The following is a 23,853-nucleotide window of genomic DNA, read 5'->3' on the forward strand; positions in this document are numbered from 1 at the left end:
GTGGAAGAGGTGGGGGTAGGACAGGATGGAATCAGAAAAGATAACAACAAGGTTCTTTTTCCTCAAGCAGGTGGTAGGCTCACGGGCATCCATTGTGTTGCTATTGTTTTTTTTTTTTTTTTTTGTGTTGCTATTGTTTATGCCTAATACATATTTTATGAGTGTGTTTGTATCTGCTCAATATTTCATCAGAACTACTGCTTTGTATCTGAGCGCTGTGTGGAAAATCGATTAGTGGGGTGAAAAGGTGGAAGTGGGGAGAGTTGCTGGGGGCAAGGGCAGCTGCTGAGACAGGAAGGAACGGTGGTCGGGAGTAGAGGGGGGATTCGGTGGAGACAGAAAAAACCGCTTCCAGGTTTAATTTCCCAAACATTTCTGGAGGGTGTGATGGGAATGATGAGCCGGGGTGGGGGGGGGGGGTATTTATTTAGTCAATCCCTTGATTTTTACATATGTGTAAATCAAGACCCAGAGAGGAGATGAGACAAATCAGGGGCAGAACAGAGCCATGACTACTGAAATCAAGAACACCCAGGTCTCTGCCTCCTTCCACTCAACCTTGTGGAGAACACAAACCACCATTAGTATACATACACCTGACATCCAGTCCCGCACTGTGGGCATGATCAGCAGCCGAACGTTGCCAGCATGTTGGTCCTTGTCTACGGTAGGGACGGCGTGTTTTACTCCCACAGAGACTATCAGGAGAAAAATATTTAATAGCTCCTATCTCAGTACAGTGAGGTTAAATCCAATTTAGTGGTTTTGCAAGAACTTGAGGGTGGCAAATCAAAGTAATGAATACAAATGGCATTCCAGTTATGTGTATTTTACCACAATAAAAAAAAAAGTTTTTAATTGGCATTCCAAGAAGTTTGTTGAACTTAAATGCTTAGCCATTTAAAATTAGTCTTCTACCCCCATACGCATGGATAGAAATATCTTCAAAAACCAACATTTTTCCTTCTAATATTATTTATGTAATCGAAACATATATTCCTTTTGGTTCAGTGATTCTACTTCTAAAAATGTATCCTATACTTTCATGCATAAAGGCAATGATGAGCTACAGATAAGAATGTCTGCTAGAGCAACATTTGCAATATCCAGAAATTTTAGATATCCTAAATGATCATCGGTGGAGATCTGGTAAAAACAAATTATGGTACAGCTATCTAATGGGATTTTACAGTCCCTTTTAAAAAGAATATTTACGTATACTGATACTAAAGGCTCTATTGTTGAATGACAAAGAGGAAGCAGCTATGATATGCTACCATCTGTGTTAAAAAAACAAATGTTAGGTACACATACACACATGTATATTCATAAGGACATATGTGTAATAGATATCCATACCCATATATATGACATGCCTCAAGGAAGGACATCCAACTAATTCAAACTATATAAGTTTATGATATGATTTTTACTGTATTTCAGGGCATGTGAGGCTGTAGTAGGCACATAAATTTTCTTGAATGAATAAATTCCCTACATGCTTTTTATAAATCAACTTCCCGGTGTGTTTTATAAATCAAACTTGACCCCAAAATGTCATCCAATTTTTTCTCTTTTTTTTTTTTTTTTTTTACCAATTTAACACTCTTCTCAGATAATTTGGGAAAGCCGGTGAGGAATAACCATCAAAAAAGCAATTCCAGCTTAACGTCTTTTACACACACAAAAAAACTATCCTGCAATATAACCAACAAGGCAGACTTTCCGGCAAGCAAAGTTTTTGAATGGTGATTATTTAATTAAGAGGTTAAAAAGGCACATGCCGGCTCTCTTCACACAAAGGCGGTAAGGTTTCAGGCCTTGCCCACACTCACATACAGTAGCACTGTGGCATACTTCCCCACGTATGTAATGTGAACCCAAGCTTTCTGCCTCGTCGGCTGGTAAAACGATAGGGGGCTATCACAGGGATTAATCGTATCCCTTCATTCTATACCCTTTAATCCTAAAATAAGCAGTTCTAAATGCATTCCACAACAGCATATGCACTTTTTCAGAGAGTGAAATCAGTGCTCCATGATGACATTCCTGAAATGTTCCAGGTTATTCCTCGATAGATAATGGTGCAGATTCACGGAGAAGTTGAACTACAGGGGGGAAAAAACATTCTCGCTTTAATACTTATTATAACCATGTGTAATTGAATTTACTCTCTTAACTTAGGAAAACTCAAGGTTTCAGATGAAGTCATCCCTACCTCAGAACAATACGTTCTGGAATAGCACGCTTGCCCTTAGCAAGGACTCCTGAAATTTAAAAAAAAAAAATTTTGGATCCTCATTGAGAACATAATGCTTATTGCTAGAAATGACAGTTCTAAATCTGTCAAAGTAGTCAAAACTAATTCTTGACTCTTGGGCAATAGCTAATATAATAGAGCCTTTTATCCAACATAATCAACATCTGTAGTCCAGTTGGGATGAAATTTGGCTGTGGTTGACTGAAAATCCAAGATAATAGTGGCTTAAACAAGAAACTAATTTCTCCCTCATGTCAATACAGTCTGGAGTTATGCAATTCAAGGCTACCATGATGTCTCTAGGGTCACCCAGGAACCCAGGCAGTGCCTGTCTTGTTCTGCGTTCCTCAACACAGGGCTTCCACTTCACAGTCCAATTTAGCTGCTTGAGCTCCAATTGTCACACTCATGTCCCAGTGGGCAGGAAGCAGGGGTGTGCTTTCTTTTGAAAGGTATTTCCCCAAATTTTTACTTACTATTTCAACTTAAATGCCTTTGAGTAGAACCTAGTCAAATGGCAACCCTTAGGAGTAAAAAAGAGTTGGGACATACTGTCTTAATTCTCAGGCTATATGCCAGACAATATTTTATCTTTTAATTTTTTTAAAGATCTTATTTATTTATTCATGAGAGACACAGAAACAGAGAGGCAGAGACACAGGCAGAGGGAGAAGCAGGCTCCCTGTTGGGAGCCTGATGCAGGACTCAATCCTCAGAACCCCGGGATCACAACTTGAGCCAAAGACAGACGCTCAACCACTGAGATACCCAGGTGCCCCCAGACAATATTTTAAAGGTTTTATCCCTAAGGAAGGAGTAGATGATGGATGGGGGGACAACCAGCAGTACCTACCACACTGAGGAATCACAAAATAACATATACGTATCTTAATTTTTTTCTTGAAATACACAGCCATACATTCATTTCTAGGGAGAGAGGAGATTTTGCATATGGGTTTACTGAACAGAACACATTTTATGCCATGGACAAAAGAAACCTATCATCCATTTTCTTCACTTTCCATTTTGGTTATTTTTAGACCTGTGTCATAACTTAAAGATGTCCCCCCAAAATCTATGTTCTTTTACCATCTCTGCCTCATTCTTGGTCTTTTAGAATCATTTTGCCCAAAACCTAATTCAACTGGATTGTTCTTAGTATTCATCACTGGGTCATTTCCAAGCATTCGGCTTAATTTTCATAGAAATCACAACTCTTATTTCTGTTTACATCTTTATTTCATAGAGCTATGAAGTTAATTAACATATGTACCTGCAGTCCCAAGTATAACATCCACAAATAGATTTAGGAACAAATTCAGTCCCAGTAATACACAGGTCTACAACACAACTACAGGGATTACAGAAGGAGAGTGTCCTGAAAAAGGACTTAATAACTGGATGTTTCACTGAGGGAATGGACATCTTTAGTTTACACAGCAAGGGGATTGAATAAAAAACTCCTCTCAATTTTCTTCTTGCCAAAATCTTCTCAGTTGGCTGTTTCATCCAAAAAGCCCTAGTAAGTAATGCTATCATCATGTGTAATGATGATGGAGCCCTTCCTGATTCATTTATCTGCCTCAATCTCAAGAAGAAGGAAAATGAGATCCAGAGGAGTCCGGTAAATTTCCAAGTATCAGAAATATGCTCTTCATTTCCCAAAGGCATTTGCTGCTTGCAACACTTTGCATTACTCCTCACTGGGGTGAGAATGCCACTGGCTTTAGGGCAGGACTACCTTGACTGTGATGGCACAGACTCTCAGGCTGCAGAATGTTCAACAATCCTGTCTCCAGCCCACTGAGTGACAGGAGCAGCCCTTCCAAGTCACTGTGACAAGAACACAGAAATGCAGTCATGAGTGACCAGATGCCCACATCCCAAGATGTAGATGTGATTTTTTTGTTGTAGTTGTAGAGTTGTTTTCCAATTGTCTCCTGGATCACACAATCACAGCTATGGACCTTGCTTACACCTACAGACAATATCAAATCCTAAGGAACTTTAAGAGCTCTTTTAGTCTCCTTGACAGAAGTGAATAAAGCTTGGCCCAAAACATGAGGGTATGCATAGTATTTTAATAATTCCTTGGAAAACAGATGCTATAGTTCATGAACACAAACTTCACCCATCTATTAGAAAACAAATCTGTTCTCTAATAGCTATTTATCCTGGACTCAAGTAAAGAGAAACATGAGAAATGTTAATGTCATTAAGAAAACAAATAATGTTTTTTCATACATCTGCCTGTTGAGATCCTTTGTCCAATTTTCTATTGAGTCATTTCATATTTTCCTCATTAGTTAGAGCTGTTTCCACATTTTGAAAAATTAGGTCTCTGTATATCACGCACTACAAATAATTTTCTCAATTTGTCCTTTGAAAAATTTTAAGTTATTCACATGAAAATAATCTTCCTTTATGACTTCCGGGCTCCAGGTCATCCATTCATTTATTCATTCATTCAACAACTTCTATTGGGATTTTTGCTGTGCACCAGGTATTTTTTGGTGTGTTGGGGAATTAAAAAAAGACATGGAACAAAAGACTCTTATGAAGTTGAAATTCTTGCATAGACTCTAGTAATTAAATTGAGAGCAGATCAGAATGTAGAAAATCCATTAAAAATGTAATATAATGTCAGGTAGTGAAAAGTGCTCTGAGAAAAACCTAAGAGAAGCAGGGAAAAGGGAAGGGCTGGAGCACTATTTAGGATGGTGAGGAAATGCTGCTCTAAGGGAACACTGGAGAAGAGGCCGGGAGGGAAACTGTGTAGACATCTGGGGGAGGTACCAGCATAGGCAAATGCCCTGAGGTGGAAATATGCCAACTGTGTTTGGGGACAAGTCAGGTGGTCAGTATGGTAAGAGGGTATGCAGTGGGAACAGAAAAAGAAAAACTATTTGAATTTAGATATGCCTTTTACTTTCCAAATTTGTAAAAGCATTCACCCAAAAGAAAAAAAAAATTTTTCAAGTTTTGGATCTCTTTTTATTGCAACTGGAAAATTGCTTGTTCTAGTACCATTTATTGAATCTTAGCCTACTGCTTTTACATGTCACCTCTCTTGCATACGACTGTGCCCAGAGACTTGGATCTAGTGTTGGAGGCATCCTGGTCTGCCTCAAGGATCAATTCCTGCTCCAGCACCACACTAGTTCATCCATGTAGCCTTAGGATGTATTTTACTGTCCAGTGGAGCCAGAACCACCTCCATCTTGAGTCATTTTCACAGATACCAGACTGACTGGTTCAACTTCCCAGCCGATGAAAGAGCTTAAAATCTAGTTTAGTAAATTCCATGGCTTCTTAGTGATAGGAAGAATATACTAATGCTTAAGTGGGGGTGGGGACTCTCTCCAACCTAAAACTTCTGGCCCTCGACAGCAACACCCATCACTTCACAGTAACCTAAACTACTTCATGATAAGAAAGCTCATAGACTGCTAATGTGGACAATCATTTAATCAGGTTTATCTGGTCTCCCCGATGCAACACTGAGTCCTGGGGGCTGGGCTATAGTGGTTCTCAAACTGTGTTCTCTGGACTACCACCAGCAGCAGCACCTAATTTATTAGATATAAATTAAGCACCAATGGAGAGCTAATGAACGGGAAACTCTGAGCAGGAAGCGGATAGCCCTACTACCATTTAGATTCCTCTGGAGCTAGGCAAATAATATGATGCTCAAAAACCCATACCACAGATCTTAGTTGTAAAATCTAACCTTGGCTTCAATACTAAGTAATTGTGTGTGTGACCTTGGGGAAGGAAGTTAAACTTGTAGCATCCAGGTCTCCTTTTGAAACTAAGCTGGATTCTGGTGTCTATCTCATAAAGGGTTTCAAGAATTAAATCTGAGAATATAAGAAATGTGCTTAGAATAGAATAGCCCTTGCACATTGTAAATGGTCAATTCATGATAGCTAATATGATAGGGATAATGAGAAAAATCTTCATTTGCTTTCATTTTATTTCAGTTCATTTATTATGAAAAGCCTACATCCATTCATGCTGAATTGAACAGAACAGAAATCAGGGCATGGGGAAGTATAATTAATGTTATACTTTTTCTGGTTGTGTTTACAGAGAAGTGATAGGAGCTGAGGAGTGGAGTAAGTTAATTCTGGTGGAACTTTGTAGAGATGGGACCGATTTCCAGGAGTATGAAGAATTTTCTTTTCGAAGGGAGCCCATTTTTCCCCCCTGTCGAAAGTGAATCAATTATATAACCTAGGCATTAGTTAAAAGCCCCAGGGCCAAAAGTGCTTCCCACAAATAACTGTCCACACACTATCAGTTCATTTCTTATACATCTCCTGGCAAAGCCCAGCAAAAGCGAAAAGAAGATGGATGAACTTCATAGGTTGACCCCGGGGGTCAACCAATTCAGACTGCTGAATTCATCAATATAGACAGCAAATTCCATCCACTAATAGCAGTTTGCACAATCCCCTCCTGTTGCAAGCAAAGCATTTAACTGCACCTAGAAAAAGGCACATTCCCCACAAAGGTGCCCCAAATTCAATACCTAGCCCTCCAGCACCACTATACTTTTAGATAACACATTTAAAAAGCCCTCATTGGGTGCATTGCTGAAGAATATGAAATAGTGTATGTTTTATAACGATTATTATAATGAAACAGTATACACTTTATCACCACGATTATTATTATAATGGGTTGAACAGTTGATATCCCCCAAAAGATACATCCACCTGGAATCTCTAAATTTGATTTTATTTCAGAAAGGAGTCTTTGCAGATCTAACAAAGTTAAGGAACTTGAGGTCATCCTGGATTAGGGTGGACCCAAGTCCAATGACAAGAAAAGAAAAAGGGCTGGGGAACAAAAGCAAACACGCGATGATGATAGAAGCAGAGATGGGAGTGACACCTATGCAAAGACTGCCAAAAACCACCAGAAGCTGAGATGCAGGCAAGGAGTGGACTCCCCCTCGGACCCTCCATAGACAATCAACATTCCTGACACTTTGGTCTTGGACTTCTAGCCTTCAGAACTGCCAAAGAATGAATTCCTGTTATTTAAAGCCACCCAGTTTAATTTACATAATAATACAATTATGTAAAACTTTCTATTCAAAAAAAACCTAGAAGAAAAATCATACCTTAATGATGAGAGGACTCCTCTGGGTGATGGAGTTGCACTCTTTTTTTTTTTTTTCCTAAAGAAATCATTTGACTTTGTTGAATCTTAACTATCTACATGGCCCATTCATTCATTGTCCAACAATTTGATGAAAATTAATTTAAAATAAGAAATCAACCTGCCTTAAAATGCTTTATCACTGGAATTTTCAAGAGTAAAACCCAAAATTTTCCAAAATCCCTAGCAGTAGGATACATCTGTTCAACTGTTCTACCTTCCAGAACCCAGGAAAAACCTATGTATGCACTCTTCCCTATGGGTTCAAATATTCCTGGACCCAAGATGATGGAGACATTCCTGTTATCAATTGCCTCCAAATTTGGGGCTTCAAGAAGTTGAGAGGAGACTGTAATTATGACTTCCAAACAACTCAGTAAGTCAACGGAGAAGCTCCAAAGGCCGAGTCATCAAGGATGCAAATGACAGGAGTGTGCTCCTGGGTGCCAGACTGTGGAACAAAAGGCTTTGAGAAATTATATGATCAGAGTAATTTCATAGTATTGTTGAAGAAAGAAAACACCTGCATTCTTATAATAAGCCCCCTGGAGGCCTAATTCCTCAGCACTCAAAGTGGAGGACCCGCTTTGGATGTTCCATGTACACTTAATGAGCCAGTTTTTAAGAATTGTGAGAGCAGTTTCTGCATCACCAAGTAGTTTACCAAACATAAAATCAAATAACACTCTCATTAAATGCCTTCCAGCTGTCAAAGGTGCTTATGTCTGTTTTGCAATGTGGTGTCAGGATCTGTAGAGCATTGGGGAACATCAGCTCAAAAACAGCTCCAAAGACTGCAGATCAGATTTATTTTTAGCTTGTGGACTTGAAACTGGCTGCAGAGGGGGTGCTCTGTAAACTCCCACCCTTGACCTCTTCTGTAGAGGTTTCCTCTAGGGCACATGCAAATGGCATTCTGCAGACCCCTGCCTTTCCCAAGCATACCGGGCCCCATAGCCCAATTTAACACCAAAGCTGCCAATAAACTGAATGGAGCGCCCTTAATGTATGCAGATCTGATGGGGAAACTGTAAGTAGCCAATTTCTCACCTTTCAGACACCCTAAGAAGCTCAACACCACACCCTCTGATTTTATAGAAGCTTCACCTTTAACGTCTCATCCACAAATAAACCAACTAGCCCAGGGTTCTTAAGACATTTTGTTCAGTGTAGACAACAATCTAATCTCATCCCCAGATCACTGAAAATATGACTGTTTTCCCCAACATATAGTTTTATATTTAGACCAAGAGAGTCAAAATGCCAGAGCTAAACACTCTGTCTTGGTTACAGTACTTGTGATCTTAAGCCTCAAAGACCTGGTTTCAAATATTGACTCCAGTAGTTATCACCCATGTGACCCTACAGCACGTTACCTAACCTCCCTGGATCTCAGTTTCCTCCTATTTACCAAGTAGAAGATAAAATACATGGCACATGGCTCCCTCAGAAAATTATTCCGAGGGAGCCATGTGCCACTGTATGAAAAAAGCCAATACAGCAGACCCTCAACAAGGTGAGCTCCTTCCAAAGAGCATCTCCCAAATAGGGAGGATTTAAATACTTAGATGTCCTGCTCAGCACACTTGTCCCTGCCAAGTGGCAACGTTATTCTATTTTGCCATTTTTGCTTATCATCCTTCCAGTCATGCATAATCTCTTGCTTCTTCAAATTAGTAGCACAAAATTACAGGTCTACAACAGGTAGTCAGTAATGTAAATGAGTAAGGCAGGCCAAGTGTAATGCAATAGGGAATGATGGGGACTGTGGAAAAGTTGGGCACATGTGTTCCTACCAGAAAGGAAGGGAAGAATGGAAGCCCAGAACTGCCAGAAAGTCTCATTATCCCAGAGAAAACCTCAAATCTGATTTCTTACATGAAACATCAAATGCTGGCAACTACCTAAAATTTTAAATCTGGTACCATGTCAACAAAATATAGGTAGAGGCCAGATCTTATCTCAGGAGTTCTCAGGGTATAATCTTGGGTTCAAATGTTGTATAACTATCCTTGTTTTTCATGCCTTAGAAAAGGAAGCTTCTGCTTAATGATCATGTAAGTTAAAGTGTTTGGTATGGCACACCAGAAGCCACAAACACTGACACTTATTAAGCAGGCTTGAGTAACATGGAGTAAGTACCACCTTAATGATGCATGGCTTTCATCTTGGATATGAATTTTCATGGTCCAGGTGATAGGTGTGAGGCACAAAAAAGGTCCTTTTTTTATATACTCATCCCAAGGGCAAAATTTAAATGTCTTTTTGTTATGGTTTGCAAATTGTTTGAACAAACATCATATGCATACGTCATTTAAGCAAACAGATATTGAGGGTATAGGATTCAATTCTACCAAACTCCATTTCATCTGAAGTGCCTATGTCTGCAGGTTAAGTGTGTGATGTGAATCTGCTATTCCATCTGGAATATTCATTTCTTTAGAACCTGAACTCCCACGTCGCTGAGGGTAGTGGAGCTTGGGGATCCCATCTCTTCTGGCTGAAGTTCATAAAACAAGGATCATCACATCCATTTAGCAAATGAAGCATTGCAGCTCACGGTGGGAGTGACTTGTTCTGTCACTGAATCTCGAATTCCCAGGGCCATGAACCCACACCTTCCTTAAGATTTTTTTTTTTTTTTAGCAAGAGACACACAGACACTGTGAGTAGGGGAAGGGGTAGATGAAGAGGATCTTCAAGCAGACTCCCCAGTCAGTGAGCATGGAGCCCAATGCAGGGCTCAATCTCACAACCTGTGAGGTCATGCCATGAACCAAAACCAAGAGTCAGATGCTTAACCAACTGAGCCACCAGGTGCTCCTACCTTCGTACTCCTATGTAGTCTTGTTACTATTCATTTCTTTTGACCACAAACAGATGGAGCTTACATTACACAACATGTACAATGAGGCATGTTACATGCTTTATCCCATGTAATCCTCATGACAGTCTCATAAGAGAACCTCGTAATAGTATTATTCCCATTTTTCAGGTGAGAAAACCAAGAAAGGCTCAAAAAGGTTAAGTTATGTTTTCAAGGATTCTTAGCTGGTAAAAGGCAGAAACAAGACTATAATCCAAGCAAAATGTCTTCAAAGCCTGTTCCTTTAACCACTCAACTATAATGTTCCCATAGAAGCCCTTAGATGCTTCATAGAAGTTTTATGACACTGCCTCACAGTATACATTCCTCCCCAGAGATCACCCCCATGGCTCTTCCATATACAAGGCAGGTAGAAGCCTTCTGATCTCAAAGTGCTCAATGCTCTGGGAATCATTGCCTTTACAGAATGTTCCCTCTTTCCACAGGGAATTCCCTCTGGGGTTCTCATTAATGGCAGAGTTAAAGGATAACCTTACAGCTTTTTGAACCAACAGACCACAAAATAACACATTTATGAGATCCCCCCACATCCCACCAACGTTAAACAACAGAAGCATAAGGATGAATGACAATCTTTCAGCAGAATGTGAGTACCACTTTCAGGATTAAAGACAAAAAAAATGTATTTCGAAAAAAAATATGATTGACATCAATGCTCCATGTTTTCTCACTATTCATCGGGTACAAATTGTCACTCAGGGTGATTAAACAAGGATTAATTACAAGGTTGCTATACAAGCTGAGATGTTTCAAAGTTTCAGCCTGAAGAACACATAAATATACGCAGATTTTTTTTAATAGCAGGGGTGGAATTTGGCACCATCTATTTGGAGGACAACTTGACAAGAGCCCCACATAGTCATGCTGTAGCATAGGAAAAGCTATTATCATATAATATATAATCAGGGACAATGGAAAACAACCAAAGTGGTCACGGACAGAAAATTTTTAATTCAGTGATAGATAACCCATACACCAGATTCTGAAAGCTAATAAATGTGTTAGATACATCTTTTTGCTCTTTGTATAATGACATGTGAAGATGTAAAAAAAAAAAAAATTCTCATTATTAAAGTATGCTATAAAAGACCACATAGAATGTATATATTCTCTGAAATCTTATTAACAAATAATAATTTTTTAAAGATTTTATTTATTTCTTCACGAGACACACACACACACACACACACACACACAGAGGGGCATTGACACAGGCACAGGCAGAGGCAGAAGCAGGCTCCATGCAGGGAGCCTGATGTGGGATTCGATCCCAGGACCCCAGGATCATGCCCTGAGTCAAAGGCAGATGCTCAACCACTGAGCCACCCAGGCATCCCAACAAATAATAATTTGAATGAATCTGGGGAAATAAAACCAAGCCATAAACAATAGGTCTCTAGCTGTGAGATCAGCAAACTTTCTGCAGAGGACCATGTCATCAACACTTTCAGTTTCCTAGACCATGAGGGCTATCTCAGTTACCTGATTCTGCTATTGCACAAGCCACCAGAGATGAATACTAGATGAATGGGCATGGCTGTGTCCCATTAAAACTCTATTTATGGATTTAAAATGTAAATTTTATACAATCTACATGTGCCACAAAATGTTATTCTTCTGTTGATTTTTTTTTTCCTCAACCATTTAAAAATATGAAAACTATGTTTGGCTAGTAGGCTCTACAAAAACAAGTAGCAGCCTGATTTTGTCCCACTGGCTATAGTTTGCTGACCCCTGCTCTCTGAGATCTAATTAAGGGTTTTCTTCTGTGTGCTGTAAATTTTATATGTGCACATGTGTGAGAGGATGTGTGATTTTAAATACTTCATAATAGCCATGCCTTATTTTGAAATCAGAGACAATAATATAGACATATGGGATGAACTATTAGGTTTCTTCAAGAGAAAAAATCCTACGAAGGTGCTAGAGCTTCCATCAAACATATTATCAAATGCTACGGACATAAAGTGAGCCAAACAGTAAGTTTCTGAGTTGCTAAGGATCCTTCTCTACTTTGAGGATTCCAGACATAAACCTTGAGTGCACATACACACTCACCATCTCTTTCTTTCCCCCTTTTCTTGGCACGTCAAGTGACTGAGACAGAGAGTGTTTTTCCTCCCTAAGCAAAATAATCGGTGGGAACCCATTTCTTAGCCAATTTACAGCCCACTAAAGGAAACCAGGCCGGCATCTCCCCAGATCACCACCCGAGTCATCAATCAACACAATTGCCAGGGCAACTAAGATGCTTTTCGAGGCAGTCTTGGCTGACCCAGTGAGCACTGCCTCTGGGGTGGCTGCGTGAGGCCAAAGCATCCTGCCTGGAAAGGCCGCTGGTTGTCCAGAGACAAACTGCTCTGCATAATTAAAACCACCTCACATAGCTACCACTGGTCTGAGCTTTCCACGTCAGCTGCTCTTGCAAGTGCAATGCCAGGAGGCTTGTTCTAAAAGCCCGCCTTTTAATAGTCAAGTTGAATTTACATTTATCAGCAAAGCTGAAACGTTAAAGGGATTACAAGGAGCTTAGAATCCACTGGCGGTTCATTGATCTGGTCCAGCAAGCCTCATCTCCACATGCCCTTTAGAAATGGCTTTGGTCTATTCCCTGGTTCTTTGGTTGTCTTTGATTTCTGCACCAATCCCATCCAGGTTGGAGGGGAGGGGAGGTTTCCTCTGATTCCAAAAGGTTCTCACAATCCTTTCTCCTAAAACCAAGAGAAGCTGCTTGCATATTCCCCTAGACAGTGGTACAGACCAGTGATCAACAAACATTTTCTGTTAATGGCAAGATAGCAAATTGTTTTGGCTTTGTAGGCCATATGATGATGATCTCTGTTACAAATACTGAACTCTATCACCATAGCAAGGAAACAGCCATAGACAGTATGCAAGCAAATGAGCTTGACTTTGTTCAGATAGCTCTTTATTTATGGGCACTGAAATTGGAATTTCATAGGATTTTCCTATGTCATAAACTATCCTTAATTTTTTTCCAACCATTAAAAAAATGTTAAAACCATGTATGTCTTATAGGTCATACAAAACAGGTAGTGGGTCATATTTGGCCAGTGGGACTTAATTTGCCAGCCCCTGGTCCAGACCCTTGCTATTCAAAGTGTGGTCCCTGGACCAGCAGCATTAGCATCACCTGGGAGCTTCTTAGAAATGCAGAATCTTAGGCCCCTGCCTCAATCCTGTTCATTTGGAATCTGCATTTGAATAAGATGCCCTGGGAATTCACATGTAAGCCAAGTTTGAAAAGTCCTGGTCCAGACACAGAATTCTGCAGTCAGACAGGAGTTATAGGACCATCGACTAGCTGGCTATGGAGTCTAGGCAAATTGTTCGACCCTGAGACTCGGTTTCCTTATCTATTAAAACAGATATAAATAATTGTGCCATTGCCAAGGACTGTTGTAAGTGAAAGACAAGAAAGATGTAAAATTCTTGCCTGGCACTGTCAATACTTTTAAAATGGTAGCTAACATTACAGAATCTTACTATTTTTTTTAAATCATTTTTGGAGAGAGGAAAATGCTTATCCAGGAGTTATAAACTCCAGTCACTTCCAGTATGGGACAGGCCATCTAAATATGTGAAGAGGTCCTTGAATGCACCTGGAATGTCAGGGACTACTGCGAGCCAAGGTCACACCCATCTGAAGGGAGACTGCTTATATGCTGCCAGAGAGCAAAGTAGGCTCCTTGCTCACATCTTTGCATTTTTGAAGAGAAGCTGGAAACCTGGATTTTTAATGTTATAAAAAGCCCTCTTACTTAACACACTGTGCAGACCAAAGAAAATCCACCTGCAGGCTAGATGTGACCAGAGAGCCCTCTGCCTTACAACAGGGAGGTAACAAGAGAAATAACTCACAAGAAAATGAACCTGGATTTTAAAGCAAAATTCCGGCTCATTCTCCCTAGCCAGGAGACCTGGGATAGATTATTTAACAACTCTGAGCCTCCATTTCCTCATCAGGGAAATCACCACATCTACCTTTGGAGCGTTTGGTGAGGATGAACTAGAAGTGCACATAATATGGGGAGGCACGTCGCTCAGGACTGGGTAAATGCTCATCCTTGGCATTGCTGGGGTTTTGGCATTATTATTACTATTTTATTCATCAGACCCTAGGCATTCACAGGGCAAATCTTCACTGTAAAAATGGCTATTTTTCTCTCCCTGCTCAAACTGGTTGCAAACAAGCAAGCCCAACGAACCCCCCACTGAGCACGCTGTCTCATTGTACACTAAGAGCTTAGTTATTAATGATTTTGTTCTGGCCACAGCCCATGAAGATGCCTTAAATGTTCCTCTTAATGAAAATTCCCTCTGAGGCCTGGCCACTGTGGGATTTGCCCTAGGCTGCCCGGAGGTGCTGCTGCTGCTTCGTGGCCAGGTCACCTGCAGGGAGCAGGGCTTACCTTTGCTCCTGCCCTAGGTCAGGTGGAGGAGAGTGCTGTGCTGGACAAACTGCGAGCCCTCTGTTCCCCAAGGCACGAAAATCCTCCTAGGGTTTGCTTTTATCCCCCCCTTTAAAAAGCCTACAAATCCCCACATTTGCCACCTACAGGTGTGGGTGATGGTAGAAATAGGGAAAGAGTATTCTAACTCAGGGAAAACCCACAAGCTCTAAGAGACTTCCATGGGACCTTCGGCATCTTTCCTCACACATAGAAAGCCCCAAAGTACAGAGAACAATTTGGCATACGCAGTGCTAGGTGTTAGAACTCGCCATTTCTCTCTCTTTAAAGTGCACACAAGTCAGCTGGGGATCCTGTTAAAGCTCAGACTCAGATTCAGGAGGTCTTGGGCAGGGCCTGTGATTTTGCATGTCTAGCAAGCTCCCAGGAGATGGTGATACAGCTGGTTCTCGCCCCAGGTCTGAATCAACAGGGTTCCTCCTCCTCCCTTGTTTCCTCTAGGTCTCCACTCAAATGTCACCTCCTCAGGGGGTCCTTTCCAGACCACCTTATCTAACATGTAATTATTTGGTGAATGAGGGCAGGAATCCCGTCTGGTGTGTTCTTTGCAGCAACCCCAGCACCAGCAGAGCACCAGGCACAAAGCAGGCACTCAAATATTTGTTCAGTAGAGCGATCCCACTTTGGCAGTGGAGGGAAATGAAACTCGGGGAGCCTAAGCCATTTGCTGAAGGTCACCCAGCTTGTCAAAGCCAGAGCAAGACAGCAGGCCGGCTCCTTCTGGACTTCAAAGCCTTAGCTCCCCCCACCGCACCAGAGGAGGAAGCAAAGTTTGTTTACAAGACGCTTCCTCCCCTAGAACCTTAGTGCCTTCAAGCTGGATGCAGGGACACAATTCTCTTCTACTTTTGGGAGATGTCCGCTGGTGGGCAGTGGATTGGAGGGGACCACTGTGGAAGCAGAGATGCTAGAGGAGAGGCCAAACAGTTATAGTTCGGGTGCCTTGGTACTCCAGGGTAAGGAAAATTCTCTCTCTTTGGGTCAGACCAAAAGAAGCCTTTCAGCCTATGTCAGGCCAGCCTTCTGCTTCTCTTAGGGCACAACGGTCTTTCCCGGGGGCTCACAGCCTCCCCAGGCAGAGGAGTGGAAAGTGAGCATGCTGTAGGTTTCAAACTGCCAAAAAGAACATTGTGCTGTAACCCAGAAATGGTTGTCCCTCCTCTCCAAAAGGTCACCAGAAAATATGCCCATGGGGGAAAAGGAGGGAGCAAAAGCAAGGAGCTGCTTCCTTTCCAGCAATGGGTGGAAATGCCATAAAAACCCCATTCATGGAGCCAAAGTGAAGCCTTTCTCCTGCCAGTGGAGAAACTGCTTCTGCATGAAAACCCATCTCAGCCTAATGAAAGGGTCTCTTTCCAAAAGAAAGGCTCCATAATGGGCTGAAAATACAACACTTGTTTTCTGCGTCACAAAATCAACTGGATTAAAACAGCTGAAGGTTCTCCAAGAAACTGTGGTCATGAAAGTCTAAAGTAACCTGGACACCCAGCAGCCTCAAACAGGCTAGCTATGCCTCCTCCCAAGTAGCAGTTGAGAGGAAGCTAAAAATAATGAACAAAGGTAGCCAATAGTTACTGTGTGCCTAATCCTGGCAAACAATGTGCTTTCCGTATCTCAATTAAACCCTACAATAATGCTGTGAGCTAAGTACCATTATTATTCCCACCTGATGGCTAGGGAAACAGAGAACCCGGGAGAGTGAGTGACTTACTGGAGGTCAGAGGTCACAGGGAAGAAAGAAGGAGCACCCGGCCACAACCCCCACAACCCCCACACAACCACCACCCCACAGACCTCTCAGAAGACTCCAGAGTAGGGGAGGAGCTGGCAAGCACTCTCCAGTTCAGCCTCTGCCTTTCCCACCCTCAGTGAGAGCACAAGACAGATCAGGAAGGAAGCGTGGAGTGGTCCTGCCCTCCTGGATTGGGTTTGCCAAATAAAGCTCCTACACCTATTCCACGTATCACCTACTTTTGCATTTGGGATGTGTAGGGGGCCAGCTCAGACCACACCTATTTGGGCTACAAAACCAGCCCTGATGGATGCCTCTTTCTGCCCATTACATATTTATAAGGTCGCCTGGCCTTGCCTCTGACACAGAAGTTATTAAATGCTGGGGAAGCCATAAGGGCTCCGCTCAGTGCCTTGAAACAAAAGGCAAGGAGGCTGCCAGACCCATATGAGGCAGGAACAAAAGCATTTAATTTCTGAAGGAGCCGGTTGGGAGTTTCCTTATAACTGGGTGCCCAGCACACATTACCATTTGGGAGAAAGTAGAGAAGCGCGCACAGAGGGGTAAAATAAAATCAAAGCATCCTTTTTTCCCTTGTGCCCAGAAACCGCCCTCTTCAAAGAGCCATATGAGTGGTGGGGAAAAGGGAAAGATGCACTCATCAAAGAGAGAACATGTTATGATGTTGGAGAATATCCTCCTGTCACTGGTTTTTCCTTTCCGTGAAGTTGCCAAGAAGGATCCACCTCTTCTCTCTACATCATCAAACTGAGATCCTGCAAGCCTGCACCCCAACTTTTTCCAACCAGAGCCCCAGCAGCCAGATGCAATGGGAGGGCACCCAGATCCCGCATCTCCCAAACATAATCATTCCAATCCAGGCTGGGGCTGCCTGGAAGTCAACATTCACGGCACATTAATAAGAAACATCTGGCCACCGAAGAGGGTTGACACAGCACAGGCGGGCAGTAGTGGATTTGTGGGTGGGACCCAAGAGCTACAGGGGCTGAATTAAAAACACAATCGGAAAACACCAGCTAGTCCAGGGTATCCTCGGAACCCTACACTGCGGCCCTTGGAGACACTGCCATGCCCGAGTTGAATTGTTTGGGGGCTGAGCAACTTAGATACACAGAGCGTGGGTAGGAGGGACTCAAAACTCTCCCATCAGGGAAATGCAGCCTGAGCCCAGCTCTCCTGCATCCCCCAGTGTCTGGCCACCACTTCCACCTTTCGATATTTGTAGCAGATGTAGCCTCATTCTTAAAGGAACAGCCTTTGCATTCTTTCCATGTGACTTACAAGTGAGATTTACAAAAGGAGATAAATATAGGCGTTTGTGTGTGCGTGTATATATATATACATATATATATATATATGCATATACATATTTCCCTAGTCCCCCCTCCCCCGAAGCGTTATGCCTTAGGAATCGGGTTTAATGCATCCTACCTCCATTTATGCAAGGCGAACCCGGGGCACTGGTCACCGCAGGCGTTACATGGCTGGCCTCTCTCTATCCGCCCCAGTCCGGTCAACTTCAAAACAGAAAGACAACACAACCATGTCTCCAGCCCGGGGGCTCCCTCCAAGCCCCACCGGCGTCCCAGGCAGGATGACCTGCCCCTCCCACCCCACCTTATCGGACTTGACGCCCACGCTCCTGTGTGTTGTGGGGAAGGGTTGTGAGCCCAGACGGGCTACCTCTGGCGGGGGCACCAAGCCACCAAGGGATGGCCACGGCTGGGGCTTTGTCTCCCCCGGACACCTTGGTCAAGGCGTCCTAAGAAACAAAAGCAAGACCTCTCTGTTCCCCCAGGGTCCCCGAGAAGCGACCACCGCGCCTTCGCCTGGGGCCAAGCTGTGCCCTGGGAAGGGGGTAGCGCGGGGCGCCCCAAAACACAGCCCAAAGTCAAGTCCGCGGCTAGAGCCCCAGGAGCCTGCACGGGGGGAGCCTCGGTACCGTGATCCCGATCCGCCTTAAGGGGGGAAAAGCGAGGGAGGGGGCTCCCCGGGGCAGCCCCAGTCTGTGACACTCGGGGCTGCGGCTCCGGGTCCCGCTCTCGCCCCGACGGGGGATTCGAACTTAACCCCCTCGGCGCCTCCGAGCGCTCCCGCGCGCCCGGCTTACCTGGGGCCACAGGTGCGCGGCCGCCGGGCGCAGGGCAGCCGGGCAGGGCGCGGGCGGGGGCCCGGGCGGGGGGGACCCAGCCCCGCTCAGGTGGGGGACACTCACCGAGCGGCTGGAGAGTCTTTTCCGGGAGCTCCGGCTGAACATGGCCGGGCGCCTCCTGCACGCAGCGCCGTCCGTCGGTCGGTCCGTCCGCGCGGCGGCCGGGAGGGCGGGCGGGGCGGCCGGGGGCCTGGCTGTCTCCGCCTCGCAGCCCCGGGCTCGCTCCGCGGCGCGCGCCTCCCCGCCTCCCCGCCTCCCGCTCCCCCGCCCGCACGGCCCTCCCCCTCTCCGGCATCCCCCCGCCTCCCGGGGATGGCTCCCAGCCCTGCCCGCACCCGCTGCGCCGACCTTCTCGCCCCCCGCACCTGGGCCCGCCCCCCGGGCTCTTGCCTCACCCCCGCCCAGGTGGGGCAGGGGCCGCTCGGAGGTGCCCGGCTGCTGGGGCTGGGAGACCCGGTGCAAGGAGACGGATGCGGGTTGTGTCTGTGTGTGTGTGTGTGTGTTAGGTTGTTGGTTTTTTTTTTTTTTCTTATAATTCGCATGTAGTAAAAGTCATCCTTTTTTATGCACCATTCTGCTAGTTTGGGCAAATTCACACAGACCTGTAACAGCACAATCAGGATCTAGAGCAATTCCATCATCCTCCAAAACTGTTTTAAAAGTTTGTGACATGCATGGAATGCATTCACTAAGTCCTGGTAGATGAGGAGGAGGAGGAGGAAGAGGAGGTGGAGGAAGAGGAGGAGGAGGACATATGCCCCTCTCCGTACAATGCCTGGAATATAGCAGATGCTCATTAAGGAACTGGTGAATCATTGCAGGGCCAGCTTGGAAGCTCCCCACCACCACCCCCCACCCGTCACGTGCCCATTCTTTTCCCACCGTTTGGTAGCTCGTGATCTTCCCAAAGTAACTAACTTTGTGATTCTGTCTCCTTATCAATTCAGAAAAGATGTTGACAAGAGTCCCGGTCGCCTGGGTGGCACAGTGGTTGAGCATCTGTCTTCTGCTCAGGTGGTGATCCCAGGGTCCTGAGTCCCACATCAGGCTCCCAAGAGGGAGTCTGCTTCTCCTCCTGCCTATGTCTCTGCCTCTCTCTCTCTATGTCTCATTAAAAAATAAATAAAATCTTTCTTTCTTTTTTTTTTTTTTAAAGACATAGGGGACGCCTGAGTGGCTCAGCAGTTGAGCGTCTGCCTTTGGCTCAGGGCATGATCATGGAGTCTTGGAATCAAGTCCCACATGGGGCTCCCTGAATGGAGCCTGCTTCTCCCTCTGTGGCTCTGCCTCTCTCTGTGTGTCTCTCATGAAAAAATAAAATCTTTAAAAAAATAAATAATAAAAAACATTCAGGTTTATTTAAAAGTAAAAAATAAAAAAAAAAGATATAACAAGAGTCCTAATCTCACAGTATTGAGAGAGATGGGTGGGCACTGGTACAGTGGTTATAGATATTATAACAGGCACAAAGGACTCATTAAAGATTAGCTGTCAAAAAAAAAAAAAAAGTTTGCAAGCCTGAGACTTATAGGCCATGGTGTGTACTTACCACTGATGTTTCTGCTTAAATACCACCTCCTCTGAGAGAACTTCCCTGACCCCCGATTGGAATGTCTCACACACAGATGCTCCCTCATACCACATGTGGCATACACTGAAATGATCTTGCTTACTTATTTGCCCTCACCCACACTTGTTCACGTCAATGGCTCTAGGGCCTGTATACAGGCGCCTGCATGTGGTAAGTACACCACAAATATTTGTCAAAAGGAGACATTCTTGTCATTGTCAAAAAGATAATTCTCTGGGCTTAGCGTTTTTCTGGGTGAGACGTTGAAGCTGAGAAAAGAAAAGCTGTGTGCTTGGGGTAACAGCAAAATTAGTGGCAAGGCCAGCCTACTTATATTCCAGCCACAAAAGCACAGGGGGAGTGACTCAGCTTGGATACCCACTGCGTATCAATGTGAACTGATGATCACTGATGCCCAGAAAGTAAGGTCTGATTTGAGTTCCAGACCAGAACAAGGGGGAGGCAAGGGAGGAGCCAAATTTACAGGGGACCCCCAAAACTTAGTAAACATAATATTGAGGTAAACAATATTCTCACTCAGTATTTTAAAGAATTGTAATTGATGCAAAAGAAAAAATAAATAAAGATTTTTAATAAAGACCAGATCCTACCCTATACTTACATGTCCCTCCCTCCCTCACCTCACCATAATCCTAGCTCTGGAAAAAATACTCCAACGCTTAGAGACCTAAAGGGTAGACTTCTTTATATTGCTTTTATCTGTTTACCCAACACCCTCCAGCACCAATAGAAGGTATACTTGCAGAGAGTAAATGCCATAGCTCATTCATCTCTTTATTTGCACAGGCTCTGGCTCATTTCAAATGCTTAACAAATGTTTGTTAAATTACTAAGGAGAAGTCAGTAGCTTTGGTAGAGGTGAGGGGCAGGGGTGGTAGCAATTAAAACCCCAGGTTATAATCAGTACCGGTGCAAGAGGCTCACCTGGCCTTCTCAGCAGGGCTACTGCATTCCCTGCTCAGCGCTGCACTGTGTGGGGCCTTATAACTGGCAGGTGTGGGTCAGGAGGACTCTGTTCTCACTGTAGCTATTGCCTACTTGTATTTTAATTATGAAAACTGTCGGCCAAGGTCAGGAACAAAACCAATGCATTACAAGTTTCTAACAGATGGAAGGAATGTATCCCAAGGAAGCAGCATCGTCTTCAAATTCCCCGAAAGAAGTACAAGGGCAGGTGGCAATAGTCTCACTTCTGGAAGGATGTAGCTGGTGAAGGAGGTAACAATCATTATGCCCTTGGGGAAAATGTGGTGGGTAATCTGGGCACTTAACTTGCTTCTCGGTTAAAGAGGAGATGCCAAGGGGCAACTGGGTGGCTCAGTGGTTGAGCGTCTGCCTTTGGCTAAGGGCATGATCCCGGGGTCCTGGGATCGAGTCCTGCATCCTCCCTATAGGGAGCTTCTCCCTCTGCCTATGTCTCTGCCTCTCTCTGTGTCTCTCATGAATAAATAAATAACTTTTTTTTTTTAAAGAGGAGATGCCAAGAAGATGTAAGTGGTCTCCACATGTTGTCTGATCAAGCCACATTCATGAGGCCCAATTCTACTTCCCAGAGCACCAAGTGTTTCCTTTGACACCAGCCATAAAAATCACCCCTGAAATTGGGGTGCCTGGGTGGCCCTGTCAGTTTGGGCATCCAACTGTTGATTTCGCTTGGGTCATATTCTTGGGGTTGTGAGATTGAGCCCTTCGTAGAATGATCTCTCTCTAAAATAAACAAAATCTAAAAACAAAACAAAAATCTACCCTGAAACTAATGTAACATTGAATGTTAATTATACTTCAATTTTAAAAAGCAGTAAAACTAAAAAAAAATAATAATAAAATTGCTTTCAAATCATCCCCTGCTGGACGAGTTCCCCCTTGGTTTATCTCTTCTGAACAGGAGCTAGTTTTCTATGGGCTTATTTACACCTGAGGCTCACGTTTGAGAAGCAGTATTTTACTTCTCTAGTCAAGAACCGCTTTATCTTGCTTAGGAAGATAAGGCTTAGTAACCTGGGAAGGAAAACTCATTCTCACTGTCAGCTGTGGGTGAACTGTAGACAATTTTATTTTACTTGATATCGCTGCGTTTACCCTTCATAGAACTCTTTGATGTGTGCTCTTTCCTCATTTCTCAAGGCAGTGCAATTACTGATGGAACTTGAAGAAATCCTCATACATGATTGTTGACATGGAAAACGCCTCTGCTATCATACAAAGTGGGAAAACAAAACCAGTATATAGGCTGTTTGGCTTTAATTCATCTTAAAACAGGCATCAAGAAACTGGAAAGAAACACACAAAATAAGGGTTTTTCTTTTTTCCTTTTAAATGTGTTTCCTATAATGAATGAATGTTCATTTTATAATCAGAAATTTAAAGTTATTTATCTGAATGGAAAAATTGTACCCTGGTGGCCTGAGGTCACCTAACATAAAATCTGGGGCACGTATAGCAAGAAGTTGTTGGTCTCATCTTCCCTTGGTCTATACATGCCCACCTTCTGTTTGGGCTTTTCTATTTTTTCTTATATGAACTCGAGACTATTAAGCCAGGTGAAGCCTCTGATGCCCCGTTTCTATGCACCCGCAGCAAACCTTAGGGGTGTGTACACATTGTGTTCCCTAAGATAGGGAGTAAGAACACAATAGCTCAACATAGGCTTACCCAGGTGCACATCTCTTGCTGTTAGCTACTGGAAACAATCCTGAGTGTTGCAAAGGGGGGTAAAATCTCCCTGAACAGCAGCCAACACTTAGATTCATGAAAACATCTCCCTAATCAGAAGTCTACAAAGAGAATGTTGAAAAAGTGTTGGAAAGCCATGGGTGGCAAGGGAGTTGGCAGGGGTGACAGGAGAGCTGGGTCCATTTCAGTACTGGGATTATAAGGGGCTTTCCTCTTTCAATCCAACTAACTCTTCTGTAGTTTACAAATTTTCTTGTATGAGCATGAGACTGACATGTATAATCAGAAAAAAAAATTAAGTCAGGAGGGAATTGTAATAAAGAGTGTTGGTAGGCAAAGTATTTCACAGGGGATCAAATCACCTCAAATTTATAAATATATTCTCATATACACAAAGTAAAAATATTTGAAATGAGAGAAGGTACTACACCAAGCACCCTATGTCTTCTCTTCAAAAATCCTTAGAATTCTGCAGAGCCATTGGCCCAGCTTATCCTAAAAATTAAATTACTAAGAAACCACAAACATGTGGTTAAAGGATAATCATCCTGGCACTGTTTGTAAGAGGAAAAAGAAAAATCACAAATGATCTAAATACTTAACATTAGAGGATCTGTTAGATGAATAATGTTGCATCCATCTAATGGAATTCTACTCAGACATTAAAAGTAATATAGAATATAGGGAAATTTGTACAAATATTGTTTCATTTGGAAAGCAGGTTACCAAATAGCAATATGCATTCACATTTGCAAAGGATTTTGACAGGAACCTCTTGTGCTTTCGAATATATATATACACATTTGAATATTGAAAAGTCCAGAAAAAAAAAGAAAAGTCCAGAGACTACAACAAAAAATATTACAGACTGTTAT

The 23,853-nt window shown here is 43.3% G+C and overlaps 1 protein-coding gene across 1 annotated transcript in view; it reads right to left on the reverse strand.

Moving 5' to 3' along the window:
* Window positions 1-18,897, reverse strand: part of PRICKLE2 (prickle planar cell polarity protein 2) — a 321,321-nt gene extending 302,424 nt beyond the window's left edge. Inside the window, exons 1-2 of the mRNA XM_041760924.1 lie at window positions 18,778-18,897; window positions 17,994-18,079 (exon numbers count right to left, since the gene is read on the reverse strand). Of these exons, the coding sequence (XP_041616858.1) occupies window positions 17,994-18,079; window positions 18,778-18,819 (128 nt within the window). The 5' untranslated portion in view covers window positions 18,820-18,897. The remainder of the gene's footprint in view (window positions 1-17,993; window positions 18,080-18,777) is intronic.
* Between the last annotated feature and the right edge of the window lie 4,956 nt (window positions 18,898-23,853).

This window comes from Vulpes lagopus, chromosome 7 (genome assembly GCF_018345385.1).
Source record: "Vulpes lagopus strain Blue_001 chromosome 7, ASM1834538v1, whole genome shotgun sequence".
Taxonomy (NCBI): Eukaryota; Metazoa; Chordata; class Mammalia; order Carnivora; family Canidae; genus Vulpes; species Vulpes lagopus.